General features: G+C 37.4%; 1 protein-coding gene across 3 annotated transcripts in view; it reads right to left on the reverse strand.

Moving 5' to 3' along the window:
- Positions 1–683: 683 nt before the first annotated feature.
- MYSM1 (Myb like, SWIRM and MPN domains 1) overlaps positions 684–19,603 on the reverse strand; it is a 48,651-nt gene continuing 29,731 nt past the window's right edge. Inside the window, exons 13-20 of one of the 3 annotated variants that reach the window (XM_032839759.1) lie at positions 15,121–15,175; positions 14,730–14,780; positions 13,945–14,019; positions 13,137–13,325; positions 12,094–12,226; positions 7,307–7,412; positions 7,072–7,129; positions 684–3,355 (exon numbers count right to left, since the gene is read on the reverse strand). In XM_032839759.1, the coding sequence (XP_032695650.1) occupies positions 3,326–3,355; positions 7,072–7,129; positions 7,307–7,412; positions 12,094–12,226; positions 13,137–13,325; positions 13,945–14,019; positions 14,730–14,780; positions 15,121–15,175 (697 nt within the window). In that variant the 3' untranslated portion in view covers positions 684–3,325. Of the gene's footprint in view, positions 3,356–5,433; positions 6,080–7,071; positions 7,130–7,306; positions 7,413–12,093; positions 12,227–13,136; positions 13,326–13,944; positions 14,020–14,729; positions 14,781–15,120; positions 15,176–19,603 lie in introns of those variants that run through there. The other 2 variants (XM_032839758.1, XM_032839757.1) reach the window with 2 other exon arrangements.

The following is a 19,603-nucleotide window of genomic DNA, read 5'->3' on the forward strand; positions in this document are numbered from 1 at the left end:
TTATACCTTCTGCATCCTTAGTTGACTCAGTGTGAATTACCTAATGAGTGTGTACATATACTCTACCCTCTGGCCAAGACTCACCATTCTTAAGTACTTCCCACTCATCATCCCCACACCCGTGCTAAGGTCACTTCTCTCTTGAACATCTCTCCCCAAACGTCACTTAACCAAATCCTGTTAGGATGTTTAAAGGTAGATCTCTTCCAAGAACTCAGTCTCACCCCTCACATTCTAGAGAATGATTTCTCATTTGTCTTAACACCTATTACCGGGGCGCCTGGATAGCTTAGCCGGCTAGGTGTCTGCCTTTGGCTCAGGTCATGATCCTGGAGTCCCGGGATCGTTCTCTTGCTCTCAAATAAATAAAAAATAAAATCTTTTAAGAGAAAAACAATAACAACAACAAACACCTATTACCCTTGAAGTCTTTTACAGGCATTTATAATGAATTCCAATTTGTATCTTAGTGTCTTACCTGGGTTGGGTTTTATGGATCTCCCACCTACTTACTAGATAATGGGTTTCTTGTGGGACGAAATCAAGATTTACTCATCTTTGTGCCCCCTACAATTCTCAACATAATAGACACTCAACCAATGTTTGAATTAATGAGGCATATTTGCAATTCAATGTGTATGCTGCTTAAACTTTAGAAAGAGACCAAATGATTCACTTTTTTCCCAAAATTTTATTTATATAGAATCTTCAGAATGATTTCTTTTAGTTGTTACCACAAGCTAAAATCTCAAAGCTTAAAATCAGATATTTTATGTCATTGTTTAGTACAGGGAGAAGAGTTCAACCACTTTAAGAAAAAGGTTTCAAAGCTATATAAACATTAATATTTACAATGTTCTTTAATACAGATTTAGACAATGTGGTATCATATTTAAATGTACAAAATAGTTTAAGTCATTATATTCCATTACAGAACACTCCAAAATTCAAAGTAATAAAAGAAATCCATAAACACTAATAACATTTGGGGAAAACAACAGCCCAACAGGTTTATCAATAATCATAGTAAACTTATATGATACTTATACATAATACACAATTTACAATTTACACATTAAATCCATAAATTTAAAGATCTATGACCAGTCTATTTAATCATGCTGGATTCTAAATACTATTTTATAATTCATAGCTCAAAACAAATGTTCTATGGTAAACCTATGAAACAGGAGTACAATCTATGAAATCATATTTAACATTCCTCTTAAATCCTAAGAGACTACTCTAGGAAACCTCAAAGATAGCAAGCACATAAGGCATTTTTCCCTGAAATTAAAGTTCTTATGAATATATTCATAAATATATTCAAAAGAAGAAAATACAAACAACCCAGATATCATGAGTTAATTTTACCTTCTCGAATTTAGTTTGGTATACTGCTGGTATAATCACAGCTTCTCTGGGAAATTTTTATTTTCTCCTGATTTAGGGGGTTAACATATTTATTCTCTGCCTTGTTCCAGAAAGAATTTAAGGTAGCCTACAAGATTCAGAAAACGCTTGAAAGCACAAATTACAGGGCAAATGTCAAAACAGAGAAAAGAGAGTTTTGAAGAACAGCACACATAAAACCATTTGAGAAAAGGTCAGGATTTGAGTAAAAGTATATGACATTATTCTCCACAGTGATTTTCTGGAAATATTGTAAAATAGGATATTAATCTGTAAGAAAATTCTTAACTGCTGGTAAGCTGGGAATACTGATCAAGTTTGTTAAATTTTATATTAATCCTGATAGAGAGGATGCTAAAAATGTGCTTTTTCCTTTGTGCTTGGGTGAAGTTAAGTTTTCCCAAATGCCATGATGTATGAATCTGGACTTATAACAGTGTCTTGTTATTGGTAGAGGACCGTGTAGGCGAAAAAATTCAAAAGTGGGGTACCCTTACTTAATTCCTACTAAGAAACTCATCCACTGAATGCCTGTTGATGACCCGAGGCTAGGGAGCTATATGTCGGGTGGTCAGGTGTCCACAGGTCCCCTTGTCCCTGTGCGAATAATCAATCTGGAGCATCCTGCCTACAGCACTTCCCCCAAGTCCTCCAGCGCACCTCGTCAGGCCCCAGCAAGACAAACAGGGCAAACCGAAGAGCAGGAGGCCTGCTCAAGCTGGCTTGTCAAGGCAGCCACCGCCCCGCTGCCCACACAGCTGCAGAGGTTCTGACCCTGCTCAGTGCCCACATCACCGACCTCACCCCGCTCCTGTGGGGGAAGTGAGTTTTGGAGAGAAGGCTGGGGCAGCACTAATTAGCTTCCATGAAATACGAATGGATCTGGTCAACTCTATCCTTCCGGCCTTGCTGTCACCCAATGCTCAATGAACCATCCTGTACCTGTATTGAGAGGTAAGTAGAGGGACTGGGGGGAAAACAGGGAGTGGGGCTTGAGGGAAATGAAGAAAGAAAAGGAGTGGTAGTATATGTGGCATGAGTTTCAAACTATAAATTGCAGGTCAGAACAAACATATCTACGTGAAAGCTAAAAGTAATCACTGCCTCCTATCTTTCTCGTGATGATGATTACTTCTAAGCAACACTCCTAAATTCTCTAAGTCTAGAGCTCAACGTTCATGGCTGGGGTGGCAAAGCCACCCTAGGGTTTGTGAGATAGGTGATACAGGGTCAAGGTTACGACTGCCGGCTTTCCAGCGCTACCCTTCAGAATACAGGCAGGGCCACCATTAGATACCAGGCCGGCAGTCACCAATACTTTTAAGGCCAATAAAAATGTTTTCATTTCTTTTATATTCAGAAGGAAAAAAACAATCTTTTAGGTTGAGGACATGTTTATGTACAATATTAGACTCATTTTATACAAATGTAGTTGTAATGAATTAATTTTTAATTTTTTCTGGAGGAAGACATCCAAGAAGGCAAAAGTGTCTAAGTCCTACCTAATGTGACTTTGGAAATAGTTCAAGAATAAAATACTGAAGGGGTAAGGACAGTCTGATCTTGATGATTTTATTCACTGGTTTTTCTTTTTTGAATGTTACTTTGGGATTAGATTTTTAAAAGAGCTAAGTCTGATATCAGAAAAGTACTAATGTAAAATTCCACCAGCCAAGCAGGAAAAGAAAAAAAAAAATTAAGTTTATTATTTTATTATCATTGTGCAATCTTAAGAATCAAATCAGGATTAAGAGATCTGGATGTTTCCTGGTCCTGTCTCCACTCCTGTAAACATTATCAAAGGTAGGTTTTTCTTTGGGTCTCTGCCTCCTGAACCTCCCATGTTACACTGCCTCTCAGTTCCAGACTTCTGTGCTTCTCCAAGGTCCTGGCTCTGACTACCCTAAGTAGCTCAAGTTGGCAGTGACAGGAATGTGGGCACCTGCAGTGGCAAAAATGTTTTAAGAATATGTTAAGAGAAAAGAGGAAACAGAGAGAATGAACAAGGGAGGAGAGGAAGAAAATACCACAAATTTTAACATTCTAAAATTGCCAGGTCCAGAGGCACCTGGGTGGTTCAGGTGGTTAAGCGACTTCTTTGGGTTCAGGTTATGATCTCAGCACTCCCCAGCAGGCAGTCTGCTTCTCCCTCTGCACCCCCATCCCCCGTTCATGTTCTCGAGTTTGCTCTCTCTCTCAAGTAAGTAAATAAAATCTTTAAAATAAATGACATAGCCCAAGGGAAAAAAGGGGGAAGAATTTATACTAAAATATTACCTGTGGTTTTCCAGATAATAGGATTTATATTTTTATGTTTGTTTTTTAAAAAAATATTTTGAGATAAACATACTCTAGCATCAGAAAAAAAAATACTCAGTATTGCTTATAAAATTGTGCTCTCCAAACTGTAACCTCTGAGGATTACCATCTTTGAGTTCCTCACTGTATGGCTTAGGTTAGTAAATATCTTAACTACTGGCATGCAGGGGACCCAGATTGGAAAACAGAATTTTTAGAAATTTCCATTATTTTCCATCACTGAAATTAATCAAAATTGCAGGGAAATGTCAATCAAGAGAGCTATTTCATACCAACTTCTAGGATGTGTGCCACACATACAATGAGAAAAACGTGTCAAAAGGAAGAGTACCAAGGAATCAATTACTACCTTTCACAGAATTGCAGACCTTCTGTATTTGGAAGGAGAAACAAAGCCATAAAATTTAGACCCATGGATTATATAGGTGAAGAGCCTGGGGCCCAGACAGATTATATGACATTATCTCTGCCACAGAGGGAAGTTGGTAATAGAATTAGGATGAAGACTCCGGTTTCCCAATGTTTGGTCTGCAGCTCTTACCTCCCCCAGTCGTAAAGGTAACTGTGTTATAAGTTATGTTTCATTGTTTATCCTACCTACATATAGAGAAATGCATTTTAGACCTGGAAGGTTGTCAGGAAGATAACTTAGCCCTCAGGTGCACAAGAATTTAGACAGAAGTCAGCTTATATTCCCTATGCCCCCCACTCCACCACCATGAAGTCACAGGGTTGAGTCAAGACATAGGCAGGCCATCTAGAACTGGTTCACTGCTCCCTCAAACACTGCCATATTCTTCCATGGCTAATGATTACAACCAAAAAAGGTAAAAATACAGAACCATATCCAGATAAGGTGTAAACTGTTTACTAGTAAGAGTGCTTGGAGACTGGGTATAAACCGTTCTATGGCTCACAGAAATAAACTCAAATCTGTGCAAATGAGGCAGCACGATTTCTAATTTTACTTGAAAATATATTTAAATGTAAATCATAATTCTAAGTTTGTTGTTGTTTGAAGATGACGTAAATAAGGTCTTTCAGTGTCTCAAGTTCACATACCTGAAAATAAATTACAAATTTTTATAATTCTCTAGAGCGGGGACTGGAAGATAAAGGCCAGCAACCCATTCTCTGTGAGGCTCAGGAAGTAATAAGAATGGCTTTACATTTTTTAGGGACTGTAAAAAAAAAAATAAAAAAGAATGTCTGATAGAGACAGTATATGACCTGCAAAGCCTAAGTTTTTGTCTAACTGTCCCTTTACATAAAAAGTTTTGCTGACATCTGTTCTAGATTTAGAAAATATATGAAACCGGACTAGGTATGTAGTATGTCCTAGAAGGTTTTCTTCTTTTTAAAATTAAGTCTCCGATTTAATATTTAAGCATTATTAAAATCTGCCTCTTTCTCCTGATAGTAGGTAGTAGAAAATCTAGTTTGAGAATTATGATTATCTGTATTTCGATTAAATGAGGTTTTATCACACATAGCAAGTGGACATAGAGTTGAAGCTAATTATTTTATGTATCTGAAATCCATATTAAATGTTTCAGCTAGCTGAGACAATGGCACAGCCTCTAGTATTATTGCTATAAAGTAAAATGGAAACAAAGATCTATAACTGAAAAACCGGCAATCTGATTCTCTCCGTTGGTCTCTTCTCTATGTTAGACTTTGGCCTCCTGCAGCGTGTTGTTAGATTTCCTGTGCCACTAGTTCTCATCCAAGTTCATTACCTCAGTGACCATCCATCCACATTTTGTTTGCAACCAGAGACAAAATCTCACCAGAAGACATGGCAAAAATGGAGGTGCTCCTAATGAGACACAGACACGAGGTACCAAAAGTGGAATGACTAGTTTGGGGAGAAATAAATACTAGAGACACATTGCATTTATCAACCTGAATACAGCAGTAAAGCAGACAGCCCTTCAGAGTTCCCTGCAGCACCTGCCGGCCATGGTGGGACTGCAGACTGTGGCACACCCTGCTTCACACCGCACTCTGATAACCGCTGTGTGAAAACAAGTGTCACAGGATTTATGTGGGAAAGTTTGGATTTTGATGACTAGAGAAAAAATATTAAAGTTGTGCCACCATTAGCTGAGTTACAATACTTTCAAGGTTATTACTTGCAAAGAAGGATGTCGAAATCAGAAGGTCTTCCTTTAAAATAATTACATTAACAATTCCTTTGGACCACAGCACAGTTCTCTTCAGTCCCTCCATTGTCTTGCTTGCTTTTATAATTGGAAAGGAATAAATTTTCTATTTGAGTTAAGAATTCTTCAGCAATGAAGCAATTAGTCACTTTGCTCAGAGTTTTCCTCAGACACTCCAAAAGCTAGTTGAAAAGAAAATTTTATATTTAAAACACAAAAAAGCATAAGAGGGTTTGCATTACTATCATTGTTGTATCTCTTTCCAAATCTCACATTTTCTAATGCGCAAATGAGAAATAGTCTCTTTAAACATGGTTGGTGATAAATTTATGATCAATAATCATACAGCCAGAGTGTAAGAGTGTAGGAGAAATGCTTAGGCTAGTTCCTTTATGATTTCATAAAAGGAGACAAACCTGAGATTTTAAGTGTGGTACCTTCTACTTTGGACAAATTTGTGACCTTTTTTTTTAGTAGTTACATTTACCAAACAAAATAATCCTGTAGAATAAAAATCTGTGTGCATACAAAGGACTCTACAATTTCAAAATTAGGGTACTAGAGTCTGTTTCCTAAAAAATATGCATATTAATCTTCCAACAGAACAAAGTGGCCTTAATAGAAGGGGGTAAAAAATATTAAAAAGAAACTTAGTATGTTTAGGTTTTCTCTTCTTAAATTGCTACCAAGAAAAAAAAAGGTGTTGCCATACTGATCTTTAACTATACATATGGAAACAAAAAGTGAAACGAAAGAATTAAGGACTCTTACTATTTACCAGAAAGTTAAATAAAATGACCACCTAAATGTAATTATTAGATTTATATTACTATTACTGAAAATGATCAATTGTTAAACCTAAATGGAAACGTGGTGCTTTTGAGTTTAATGAAATGAGAAAAATGTTCTCCACTGTGTACATTAATCTGCTAAGAAATTAATCGGCTAGTACAGACAAATTTATTCTAAAATAGTATTATTTCTATATGCAAGTGTGTGCAACAAAACGCATTACTAATTATCTCTTAGAAATTAATTTCTGAAAGGAAAAAGCAATAAAAAAAACACAGAGAAAATGTATCCACAAAGCATTTGGCATCATGGGAAAACACATCAAGATGAATAGCTTTAGAATCTATGAACAATAGAACCAATTAAAATGAAGGCAGCTTACTTTCTGCAAACAAGTCAGGTCAGAATCCCGGCGAAAGATTTTATCCATAGGGACACTGCTGTTGGAAGAAATATGAAGACAGACTGATGAAACAAATACCATAAACTAATCAGTTTTGTAATAAACTGTCACTGATGCCATATATCATAATTTTATATTTAACTTGGGCTTTCTCTGAAACCTAATTTAATGAGAAACACTGCAGATGTGCAACATCTCAAACCACAGTACATACCTATGGGAGAGCCGATATTTTTCTATTATCCATCTTGTCTTTTCAAACACTAATCCCCACTGAGGTTCTTCCAGCATCTGCTGTACTTCAAATTTGTAAGGTAACCCTAGAAAAGCATAAAGAAGCAGACTGTCATCAACTATTTCTTAAATCCCCAATCTCCTTTTAATTACCTAAAATCCTCACCCTTCCAACTTGGCACACCAGCTAAACAGCACTTTAAACATAGTGGGCATTCATTAAATATTTACTGCCTGGCTGAACCTGGTCCATCAAGCACATTAATGCCAAGCAATTAATAATAATAAAGAAAAGTAAAAGTACCATTTGCATGACAATTATATGTAAGGAACTGAGAGGCAGGATGATCACATAATTTATATCCAAGCCAGGCGACCTTCTGAGTGAAAGGGGGCATTGTTAAAAACTGTGCCAGAACCACAGGCTTAAAATGACATTTAGCTAAGCTAAACAAGACATGTCCCATCCCAATGATCTGTATTTTTACACAGGTTAAGCTTACAGCAATGCTATAAGGTAGGCAGCATTACTCCTATTTAACAGACAAAGAAGCTGAGGCTGAGACCAGTGAAACAACCTGTTTAGGCTAGTGAAGTGGAAGAGGCTGGATTTTAAGCCCCAGCAAGTCTGCCTGGCTTCTGAGTCCACATTCACTTCACCTCCCTATAGGTGCTCATCTAACACAAGCCAGGGAATAGGGCTAACTCTGGAGAAGCAGCAATTGCACTTCTCTGTCAAGCTAAACTCTGGAGGAGAGGAGCCCAAGGGGTGGATACCATGCACACAGCTAGAAGAGAAAAGTATCACGGATGAGCCTACTTGGAAATCTCTCACATAACCTTCAAAATCCCCCGGTAACTTTATTTGCCGTGTATTAAAAGAAAAGCTCAGCGATTCATTACCAGAAGTCAATACCATAAAAATAATAGTAAAACTTACATAATGCTTACTACATGACAGGCTTAAGGTGCTTCACATATGTAAGGCCACTTAGGTGAACCAGCTACCAGTACTGTTCCCAAAATACAAACATAACCTGTTCATTAGCATATATATAATTACAAAGAAGCAGAGTCAGGATCTAAACCCAGGCAGTGTGGCTCGAGTTTCTCTTATTAACTTTACAATATACTGCCTCTCAACTAAGTTTCTGTCAATATAAGGCTTTTTGAGTAAATACAATGCCAGCAAATCAGAAGGCATGAAAAAAAAATGAAAGGAAAAAACATCACGACTATACTTCCTTACAATATAAGCATACTTTGTCAATATGTTCTAAAAAGGCCTTTACCCCAGTTTTTTCAGGTGGATTTTTTTTTTTTTTCACATTTCAATTCTCCTCCGTTTTACTTTTTCCCTCCAAAAACTTAGGAGAGTGACACATCACAGAACACAAGCTATTAAGCAAACTCCTTTTGGTGATGCCTATAATTTACTTGATATGCTCGATTACTTAATAAGCACAGACAACAGTATAATCACAACTACCTAGTGAAGATCTATTATTTGCTAAGCACCTGACATATATTACCAGCAGTTTTTCCAACTCCACTGTAGGCAAGGTAGTAATTTTTTTAAAGATGGCAGAAGCAGACTTCCTGCTGAGTGTGGTGATGATGACACAGGCCTCAATCCCAGGACTCTGAGATCATGACCTGAGCTGAAGGCAGATGCTGAACTGACTAAGCCACCCAGATGCCCCAGCAAGGTAGTAATTTTTTCTCATTTTATAGATGTGGGGAAGGGGAATGAGAGAGGCTAAGTATTCTGCCCAAAATAAAATAACCAGTAAATGTCAGAGCTGGGGTATGAATCCAGGCAAGCAACTCCTATTCTCAATGAAAGTCAAATGTAAGAATAAAAAGTAATGTGTTTTCAGTCTGTGCTGGTGGAAAACCATGAAAACACACACACACACGCAAGTGCACACGTACCATACAGCTCTGTCTGGCAGTAAGAATACTTTTCTAAGTTAAAAAAGTGGCACTAAAAGCAGTAAAAATTTCCTTTTGTACTGAATATTTTTAAGTCATTAAAATATCAGAACACTAATCATTAAGTATATTACCTGCCTATTACAAGTACAGAAAATGCTTATCCATTAGAGACATTTTAAAGATAGAATTTGGGTATATACCTAAAAGGAAAAAAGAATGGACAAGACAGGACAGGCAAGGAAGAGAGAACCTAAGTAAAAAGTACTTTAACTTAAAAGTAACACAAGGTATCCTATGGCTTCTAGAAAACTTTAATTTGTGAACCAGAATGTTTCCAAGAAGAGCAAAGTGAAGAACCTAGGATTAAGACCTACTAAGCAGTGTTAAGAGGCATTTAAGAGACAGCTCTGCCCAAAAGAACTTTCCTGCGATAATGATAATGTTGAATACTGTTTGTTGTGCACTGGCAGCTCGTGAGAGCATCAAGTACTGTCCCCTCTCATCCTTTCAAGTGTTCCCTGCCCCTGCCTGGGGTACTTTCTTTCTCCCATGCACTGGTCTGTATTTCTCTCAAATATTAAATCTGTACCTTCTACAAATCTCCAGAGTTGGGCTCTCCATGTAGGTTTCCACTCTCTGGTACAGTTTAGCTGCATTTGTCTCCCCTCTGTCACCTCAACTCAGTCTGCCGCCTCTCGGTAGGGTTCTCCTCCTTGTGTCATATCTGGAAACTCTGTTAAGTTGGTAAGCTAATTCAGGGCTCCCCTCATTTGTTTTCCATCTCTCAGCAATCATAACCCCTCACTGCCTGATGTTATGATCTAAACATCACTGTCTTATATATTTGTCCGGTTTTGTGGCTATTTTAGATAGGTCTTTTGTTACTTCCTTTGGGCCAGAAGCAAATTTCTAGGACCTAAATTTTAAATTTCATTGAATTCTAATTAATTTGTAGTCTTATGTAGCTTGTAGCTATTTGTATTCTCTGTAATACTCTGAGAGCATCAGAATACAGGCTCACTCCCTAAATCTAGCGGGCCGTGAGATTAAAAAAATGACGTAAATTGAGAATGAGGTAACTGTGATTACTCCTTTTATAACTTTTTATAAAATTAACTTTTTATAAAATTTTATAAATTGGGCTAAAGAATGTTATATACATGTGCTATGTTCAAAATGGGCATTTTGGACTGAAGTTAGTGTCAATACTATTTGTTCAATAAAAACTAGCAGAGCTAAAAACCAGGTGACCACTTCCTAGATGCAAGGCAATTGATTACATGCTGGTGGGTTACAGAGATGAAGGCAGTGTGGGCTATTTGAGGTTCACATTTTAGAGAGACATGCTAAATAGATACATTAAAAGATAAAAGCACCATGAAGGCAGGAAATAAGTGTTGCAGTTGTGCAGGTTACAAAGAACAGAGCAACTAATTGCAATGACGTGAGGGTCTTTGCCAAAGAGATGGCATCTAAGTGACAACATGGAAAACAATGACATTAATTTGTTAAACAAACATTCACTCAGTACCTACTTTATGCCAGGCCTTGTGCTAGAGACAGAGGATAGAAAAACGAGTGTAATATCACATCTACCTTTAAGGAGCTCATGAGCTAATGGGAACCCGAGTACGATGTGCAGTGACAGCATCAAGAGGACAGTGAACTCTCAGAGCAGCAGTGGTAAAGATAGAGAATAGAGAATAAGCATCCTACAGATGTCACTGTCTCTTCTAGTCTTTTCCTTTCTGTACACACTCGCTTCTTCCATTCCCCTCCTTTACCCAGTCTGCCACACCAATTCCCTGCCAAGCCAGAGCTGACTGGACCACAAGTGAACACAATTCCCAAAGGAACCAAATCATGTGATGGGCTAAGCCCAGCACATTCTTTTTTGGGACAGAATGGAAACTAAGAGAAGGAAACCAGTTGACACTGTTAAGCCTAAAACTGAGAGGCCATGGAGAGCAGGTGACAGTGTGGTCATTTCTCTTTGTTTTTCCCATTCAAATGCCATTGCAGAGAAAGCCAGTCTGCGTTCATAAGAAATTTCCCGAGAACAGAGACTTTGTGTATTTTGCTTAAAGCAGTATCTCTAGTACAGGCATACCTCAGGCTATTATGCTTCGTTTTACTGCACTTCATTTCATAGTTACTGTGTTTTTCAGGAACTGAAGGTCTGTGGCAAACCTATGGTCAAGCACGTCTATCAGCAACATTTTTCCAATAGTATTTGCTGACTTCATGTCTGTGTGTCACATTTGGTAATTCTTGCAATATCAAAATATTTTTGTTTGTTATGGTGATTTGTGATTACTGACTGACTCCTTGAAAGATCAGATACTGGTTAGCGTTTTTTAGTAAAAAGTACTTTTTCACTAAAGTATGTATGTCATTTTTTAGACATGATGTTACCTCACACTTAATAAACCACAGGACAAAGTAAACATAACTTTTATATGCACTGGAAAACCGAAAAATTCATCTAACTTTACTGTGATATTTACTCTAGTGGTGGTCTGGAGCCAAACCTGCAATATCTCGGAGGTAGGCCTGTACTTAACACGGACATTGCTCGGCCCAAGCTCTTCTCCACACTGTAATCCTTTTGCCCAGTGGTCATGGTAATACAGTAGGGGCTTGAATCTAGAAGAAGGTCACCAAAGGTAAGAGGATAACTGCACTAGATGGTGTGCAAACACTGATTCCCTATTTGAGGGTACAAAGTTTTCCGTCACATAGTTTCACATAGTTGTAAATTCTTTGATATATAAGATTCAAAGAAATCAAGGCAGGAATAGGGTGAAGTTGTCTTTGTTGAAAACTTACGGTAAGAGCCATCTGAGCTAATTTCGTCACTTATAACCAGGCAGGTAATCTGGGAATAAGGTAAAGGATTGTTTTGATTATAAGGACTAACGATCATTCCAATGAATTTTGCACCACCTCTGGAGAAGTAACTCTACAATGAAAAGAAAAACATAATTAGTCTTGATTGCATAAATTTAAAAATCAGTATTTACCCATACCAACATCTTAAACACCTAATGGAGGAAAAAGGAACAAAAAGTGTGTTAAAAACCTCACATCCAAATAGCAACTAAATGAAATATGTATCATTCCACACTCTAAATTTTTCAGGTCAAAATGTGCTCAACCCAAGCAGAAATGACCCTTATACAGTTCACATGGCCTGCAAAATCTGTATCATGAACATGTTTACAAATTATTAACACTACGCTTCAACTATAATTTTTATCAATATGGTAATAATTTATTAACAGCAGCCTATAGCAAAAGCATTCACCCATGTAACATAAACTATCAGAATAAAACAAAACTTCATTTTTTTCCAGAGATGCAAAATTCACTCGTATACCCAGTCCCTATCCTAGTTGTTCCCATCAATTTTTTTTTTAAGATATTATTTTTATTTGAGAGAGAGCATGAGCAGGAGAGGGGGAGGGGCAGCAAGAGGGAAAGAATCTCGAGCAGACTCCATGTTGAGTGCGGAGCCTGACGTGGGGCTCAATCTCATGACCTTGAGATCATGACCTGAGCCAAAATGAAAAGCCAGACGCTTAACCATTGAGTCACTCAGGTGCCCTGTTCCCATCAATTTTTAAAGGCTCTCAAGAGTACTTATTACTGTTACTTAGATGGTTTGTCTGGGCTAAACAAAATAGCTGATTTCCCAGATGTTTAGATCAGAAAAAATGCAGTTATTTCAAAACTCCAGATGTAAATAATATTAGAAATGCCAACACTCTGCTAGAAATGTTAAAAATACATTTATTTAGTAGAAAGCAATGAGGGAGGAGAAAAAGTACAATTATTTACACACAACATACACATGAGACCTAGAGGCCCACCTGGTATTTGGCTTGAGTGTCAATATCTCGTAAGGAAGGATTTGGATCAAAGGCAGGATGGGAATGATACCATCCAATAACACTATAGCCTCTCACAGCCAAGGTCTCTGAGGCCTGTGTTTGCGAGACAGGATCCATCTCACACTGTAGTCCTGTACTCAGACTGTTACATGGCTCTGCTGCACAGACCTATAAGAGATTAATCCCATACAGTTATACTGAAATCCTGTTAATTCTATTAAAGTTTTAGTTCTTCATATGTGATACAGAAACTTTTTTAAGCCAATGAAAGTAATTAACAGTATCACAGGCAGCCTTTAACTTGCAAATAAATGACACCAAAAGTAGATTGTATGCAGGAACTCAGAATCCATTTTTCTACTCAAACAAGGCCTAATAATAATTGTTAGTTTTCCAAGTTAGCCCATATAATATCTGACAAATACAGTCTTTCAATGACTCCCATTATTTACGATAATAATTGCAACAGAATCATGCACACCAAGTTTAAACTATAGGGTTGGTGCATGTTTCCTGGCCTTTTAAAGTAGTTGTAGCTTTTTATTGGTGAAAGCAATGAGGAGGCCTGGCTGGCAGTGCGCCCTTTCTCAATGGTAAAAGGAAACAGGTACTCAATATACAGAATGTTAGTTTACTCCTGGGAATTATCTAACCTCCATTTGCATAGTCTCATTTCCATCACAGGTAAAAGTCTATATTTTAATTATATCCACTGAAATCTAGAAAAATATTTGGTATGGTAGCAGTACTAAATAATTAAAGAAATTTTTTTACAGAGAGAACTTACTTCAACTATTTTATCAACTTCTGAGTATCTTCCTCCTAACAGACCAATCACTTCTGCCATAGAAACATGAGCATGCTAAAAAGAAATACAAAACAGACTTAGCCCAAACATACAAGTCCATCTGACAAAAAATCAGAGTAAAACTTACTTATTACAAGAGACTCATTTACAAGTATGGTAACTATGCTTTTCAAATCCAGTACCATAGCAGAGGAATCAGATGCTAGGCTCAGTGCAAAGAAATTTAGGATTTCAGATTTATCTTCACTGCCAGCTGAGAAGCTTTGAACCAAATATTCAAACACTCCAAGATGCTATTTTTAAATTTACAAAATAAAGATACCATTTGTTTTCCTTACTCAGAAAAGGTATCATAAGGACACAAAGTAAAAAAATCACTCTGGGTCCTCTTACAGAAAAACGCCCGAAACAAACACAACTATTGGAGGTCTCTGGAATTTAGTGCCAACAAGGAGCCTCCAAACTGTAGGAGTTGTGGTTTGTCGCAGTTCTCTAGAAGGCCGCAGACAAAGGATACCAGGAAATGAATATAGGGTTAATGATGATAAACAGTCTGCAAAACTCACATTAATTTATTTTCTCTAAAATATGGAAACATGCAATTGTTTGGCTTTTCTCCAAAAGAAAAGACTTATTTTTAGATTCCTTGTAAAAGAGGATAGTTAAGATCCAAAATACACGTCTTCCATACTCTCTCTTAAGCCTGCAATAAAAATACACAAGAATAGAAATCAGAGTAAGTAAACACAATAGATTATCCTTACCAAATCCATTATTAAAAGTGCTTCTGAAGCCACTTTCACCTGAAATGGCTCCTGAAATATAAAAAAAAAAAAAAAAAAAGGGGGAGCATAAAAATAGAGATTTTGTTCTTCCTCTGGAATGTCCACCCTTTCCTCCTTCACATGTCACACCAAGTTCTCATCCTCAACCAAGGCTCAGCACAGACAAGAGATTTTTAAAATATTATCATTCAAAATCCTAGCATGAAGAAATACTCTTTCATTTCCCATCTGTATCACTCATTTGACCCTTAATGCACCTTGCCTTGTCCAATCTTTCATATGCATATATATACCTTGCACAAACAGAAAAATAAATACTTCGTGTCTAACGGGGCATTATTTATGACTATTCACTGATGCATATTAGTACCTTCTTTTCTTCACTGAAAAAATTACAAGGTATCAGTTGGAAGGGATCAAATGAGCTGCAAAAGAAAAAAAATCACAATCTCAATAACATAGATCAGGAATCACATTCATTTAAATTAGAAAATGTGCATCAATAATCTAAACCCCAATTATCAGAAAAACACTAAACTAGGAGAATTTCTTAAGGACAATTAATTCCATACAACCCTTTTGAAAGAAGCACTGTTTTTTTCAGACTCAATAAAAAAGATGGGAAATGACAAGACCTTTAAGAGAAAGTAGTCTGTCGCCTTAATTTCTTTTAATACACAAAGAAAAGAAATTGTAAAGTACCCACACCCTGACCTACAATGAAAGCAGATTTCAAAAAGTTTGAAGAAAATATAACTAACTCCCTGACAAGACAGGGGTAAGAAAGTTCAAGAAGGAAGTTTCTCAAAAACACTTGTAAGTACAATATCAGCAGAGTAGGGACTCAACAAATCTTTGCTGAATGAATAAACAACAAGCAGTTCTGCTAAAGGAATTAATGTATATAAAAAGCCCTATGATAAACCTTTTTTAAAATGAAAGAGTTAAAAAAAAAGACAAGAAGAGGGGCACATATGGGTAGAATACAAAAGCATGTGTAAATCTGGGAGAAATGTTAGAAAGGCTTTTACTAGTAAAGAACTGAGATTTGAGAAAGATATTAAGATCAATTAATAAGGTTTCTTTAGGCTACGTCCAGAGAAAGAAAAAAAAAAAAAAAAACCCAAACAAGGAATATGTTCATGTTATTCGACTGGAAAAGAGCAGGACTATTTAGTTCCTATTCTACCAGAGACTGTTAGTGCCAGAAAAACAGACACTTCCTATCCCAAGTGCCTAGAACAGTGCCTGATACATAGCAAGCATTCAGAAATACTTGTTGAATGAAGGGGAAAGATCCTCAAATTAAACAAGTGCTTCATCAACATGAATAAAAAAGAATAGGAAGACAGTGTATGCATCCCAGAGGACTGAAGAAGCATGATGTGAAACCCCACTATCTTGTTGGAGGAAATGTACAGAATGGAAAAATTTACTAGAGTGCTATGAAGAGGCAATTATTGCAATGGCTTGTTTTCATTATATTTATTTTCTGAGAGAGAGAGAGCAAGAGAATGGGTGCATGTCTGAGGGTAGAGGGGAGAATCCCAAGCCGGCTCCAAGCCTAGCACCAAGCCTAACATGGGGCTCCAACCTGGGCTTTGATCTCATGACACTGAAATCATGACCGGCTACCAGGTGCCCCTGGGCTTATTTTCAAAACACACAAAAAAAGCAGAATTTATTTTTTAAAGATTTTATTTATTTGACAGAGAGAGAGCACAAGAAGGCAGAGTGGCAGGCAGAGGGAGAGGGAGAAGCAGGTTCTCTACTGAGAAGGGAGCCAGATGTGGGGCTTGATCCCAGGATCCTGGGATCATGACTTGAGATGAAGGCAGCCATTTAACTGACTGAGCCACCCAGGTGCCCCAAAAGCAGACTTTAGAAGTAGAGAAATTAGATGTATATATTAGGGAATTCTGGAAAAGATTATTAAACAGCTGATTTTGAGCCTTTAGCAAGTGCAGAGGTGACTACTAAGAATAATAATAATGGATCCAGGAAAATATAAGTCATGATAAGTAAATCTAAATTTCATTTTTTTTAAACTCTGCATTCTTAAATTTTAATTTGGGATAATATAAAAAATATTTTATTTTTTTTTATTATATTTTCTTTTTTTTTAAATTTTATTTTTTATAAACATATAATATATTTTTATCCCCAGGGGTACAGGTCTGTGAATCGCCAGGTTTACACACTTAACAGCACTCACCATAGCACATACCCTCCCTAATGTCCATAAGCCAACCACCCCTCCCAACCCCCCGCCCCTCATCAACTCTCAGTTTGTTTTGTGAGATTAAGAGTCACTTATGGTTTGTCTCCCTCCCAATCCCATCTTGTTTCATTTACTTTTCTCCTACCCCCTTAACCCCCCATGTTGCATCTCCTCTCCCTCATATCAGGGAGATCATATGATAGTTGTCTTTCTCCGACTGACTTATTTCGCTAAGCATGATACCCTCTAGTTCCATCCACGTCGTCGCAAATGGCAAGATTTCATTTCTTTTGATGGCTGCATAGTATTCCATTGTGTATATATACCACATCTTCTTTATCCATTTGTTGTTGATGGACATCTAGGTTCTTTCCATAGTTTGGCTATTGTAGACATTGCTGGTATAAACATTCAGGCACATGCCCCTTCGGATCACTACGTTTCTATCTTTAGGGTAAATACCCAGCAGTGCAATTGCTGGGTCATAGAGTAGTTCTATTTTAAACATTTTGAGGAACCTCCATGCTGTTTTCCAGAGTGGTTGCACCAGCTTGCATTCCCACCAACAGTGTAGGAGGGTTCCCCTTTCTCCACATCCTCGACAGCATCTGTCATTTCCTGACTTGTTAATTTTAGCCATTCTGACTGGTGTGAGGTGATATCTCATTGTGGTTTTGATTTGTATTTCCCTGATGCCGAGTGATGTGGAGCACTTTTTCATGTGTCTGTTGGCCATCTGGATGTCTTCTTTGCAGAAATGTCTGTTCATGTCTTCTGCCCATTTCTTGATTGGATTATTTGTTCTTTGGGTGTTGAGTTTGCTAAGTTCTTTATAGATTTTGGACACCAGCCCTTTATCTGATATGTCATTTGCAAATATCTTCTCCCATTCTGTCAGTTGTCTTTTGGTTTTGTTAACTGTTTCCTTTGCTGTGCAAAAGCTTTTGATCTTGATGAAATCCCAATAGTTCATTTTTGCCCTTGCTTCCCCTGCCTTTGGCGATGTTCCTAGGAAGACGTTGCTGCGGCTGAGGTCGAAGAGGTTGCTGCCTGTGTTCTCCTCAAGGATTTGGATGGATTCCTTTCTCACATTGAGGTCCTTCATCCATTTTGAGTCTATTTTGGTGTGTGGTGTAAGGAAATGGTCTAATTTCATTTTTCTGCATGTGGCTGTCCAATTTTCCCAACACCATTTATTGAAGAGACTGTCTTTTTTCCATTGGACATTCTTTCCTGCTTTGTCGAAGATTAGTTGACCATAGAGTTGAGGGTCTATTTCTGGGCTCTCTATTCTGTTCCATTGATCTATGTGTCTGTTTTTGTGCCAGTACCATGCTGTCTTGATGATGACAGCTTTGTAATAGAGCTTGAAGTCCGGAATTGTGATGCCACCAACTTTGGCTTTCTTTTTCAATATTCCTTTGGCTATTCGAGGTCTTTTCTGGTTCCATATAAATTTTAGGATTATTTGTTCCATTTCTTTGAAAAAAGTGGATGGTACTTTGATAGGAATTGCATTAAATGTGTAGATTGCTTTAGGTAGCATAGACATTTTCACAATATTTATTCTTCCAATCCAGGAGCATGGAACATTTTTCCATTTCTTTGTGTCTTCCTCAATTTCTTTCATGAGTACTTTATAGTTTTCTGTGTATAGATTCTTAGTCTCTTTGGTTAGGTTTATTCCTAGGTATCTTATAGTTTTGGGTGCAATTGTAAATGGGATTGACTCCTTAATTTCTCTTTCTTCTGTCTTGTTGTTGGTGTAGAGAAATGCAACTGATTTCTGTGCACTGATTTTAAATCCTGACACTTTTTACTGAATTCCTGTACGAGTTCTAGCAGTTTTGGAGTGGAGTCTTTTGGGTTTTCCACATATAGTATCATATCATCTACGAAGAGTGATAGTTTGACTTCTTCTTTGCCGATTTGGATGCCTTTAACTTCCTTTTGTTGTCTGATTGCTGAGGCTAGGACTTCTAGTACTATGTTGAATAGCAGTGGTGATAACGGACATCCCTGCCGTGTTCCTGACCTTAGCGGAAAAGCTTTCAGTTTTTCTCCATTGAGAATGATATTTGCGGTGGGTTTTTCATAGATGGCTTTGATAATATTGAGGTATGTGCCCTCTATCCCTACACTTTGAAGAGTTTTGATCAGGAAGGGATGCTGTACTTTGTCAAATGCTTTTTCAGCATCTATTGAGAGTATCATATGGTTCTTGTTCTTTCTTTTATTAATGTGTTGTATCACATTGATTGATTTGCAGATGTTGAACCAACCTTGCAGCCCTGGAATAAATCCCACTTGGTCATGATGAATAATCCTTTTAATGTACTGTTGAATCCTACTGGCTAGTATTTTGGTGAGAATTTTTGCATCTGTGTTCATCAAGGATATTGGTCTGTAGTTCTCATTTTTGATGGGATCCTTGTCTGGTTTTGGGATCGAGGTGATGCTGGCCTCATAAAATGAGTTTGGAAGTTTTCCTTTCATTTCTATTTCTTGGAACAGTTTCAGGAGAATAGGAATTAGTTCTTCTTTAAATGTTTGGTAGAATTCCCCCGGGAAGCCGTCTGGCCCTGGGCTTTTGTTTGTTTGGAGATTTTTGATGACTGTTTCAATCTTCTTA

This window comes from Lontra canadensis, unplaced genomic scaffold, assembly GCF_010015895.1.
Source record: "Lontra canadensis isolate GAN:19392208 unplaced genomic scaffold, GSC_riverotter_1.0 scaffold109, whole genome shotgun sequence".
Lineage (NCBI taxonomy): Eukaryota > Metazoa > Chordata > Mammalia > Carnivora > Mustelidae > Lontra > Lontra canadensis.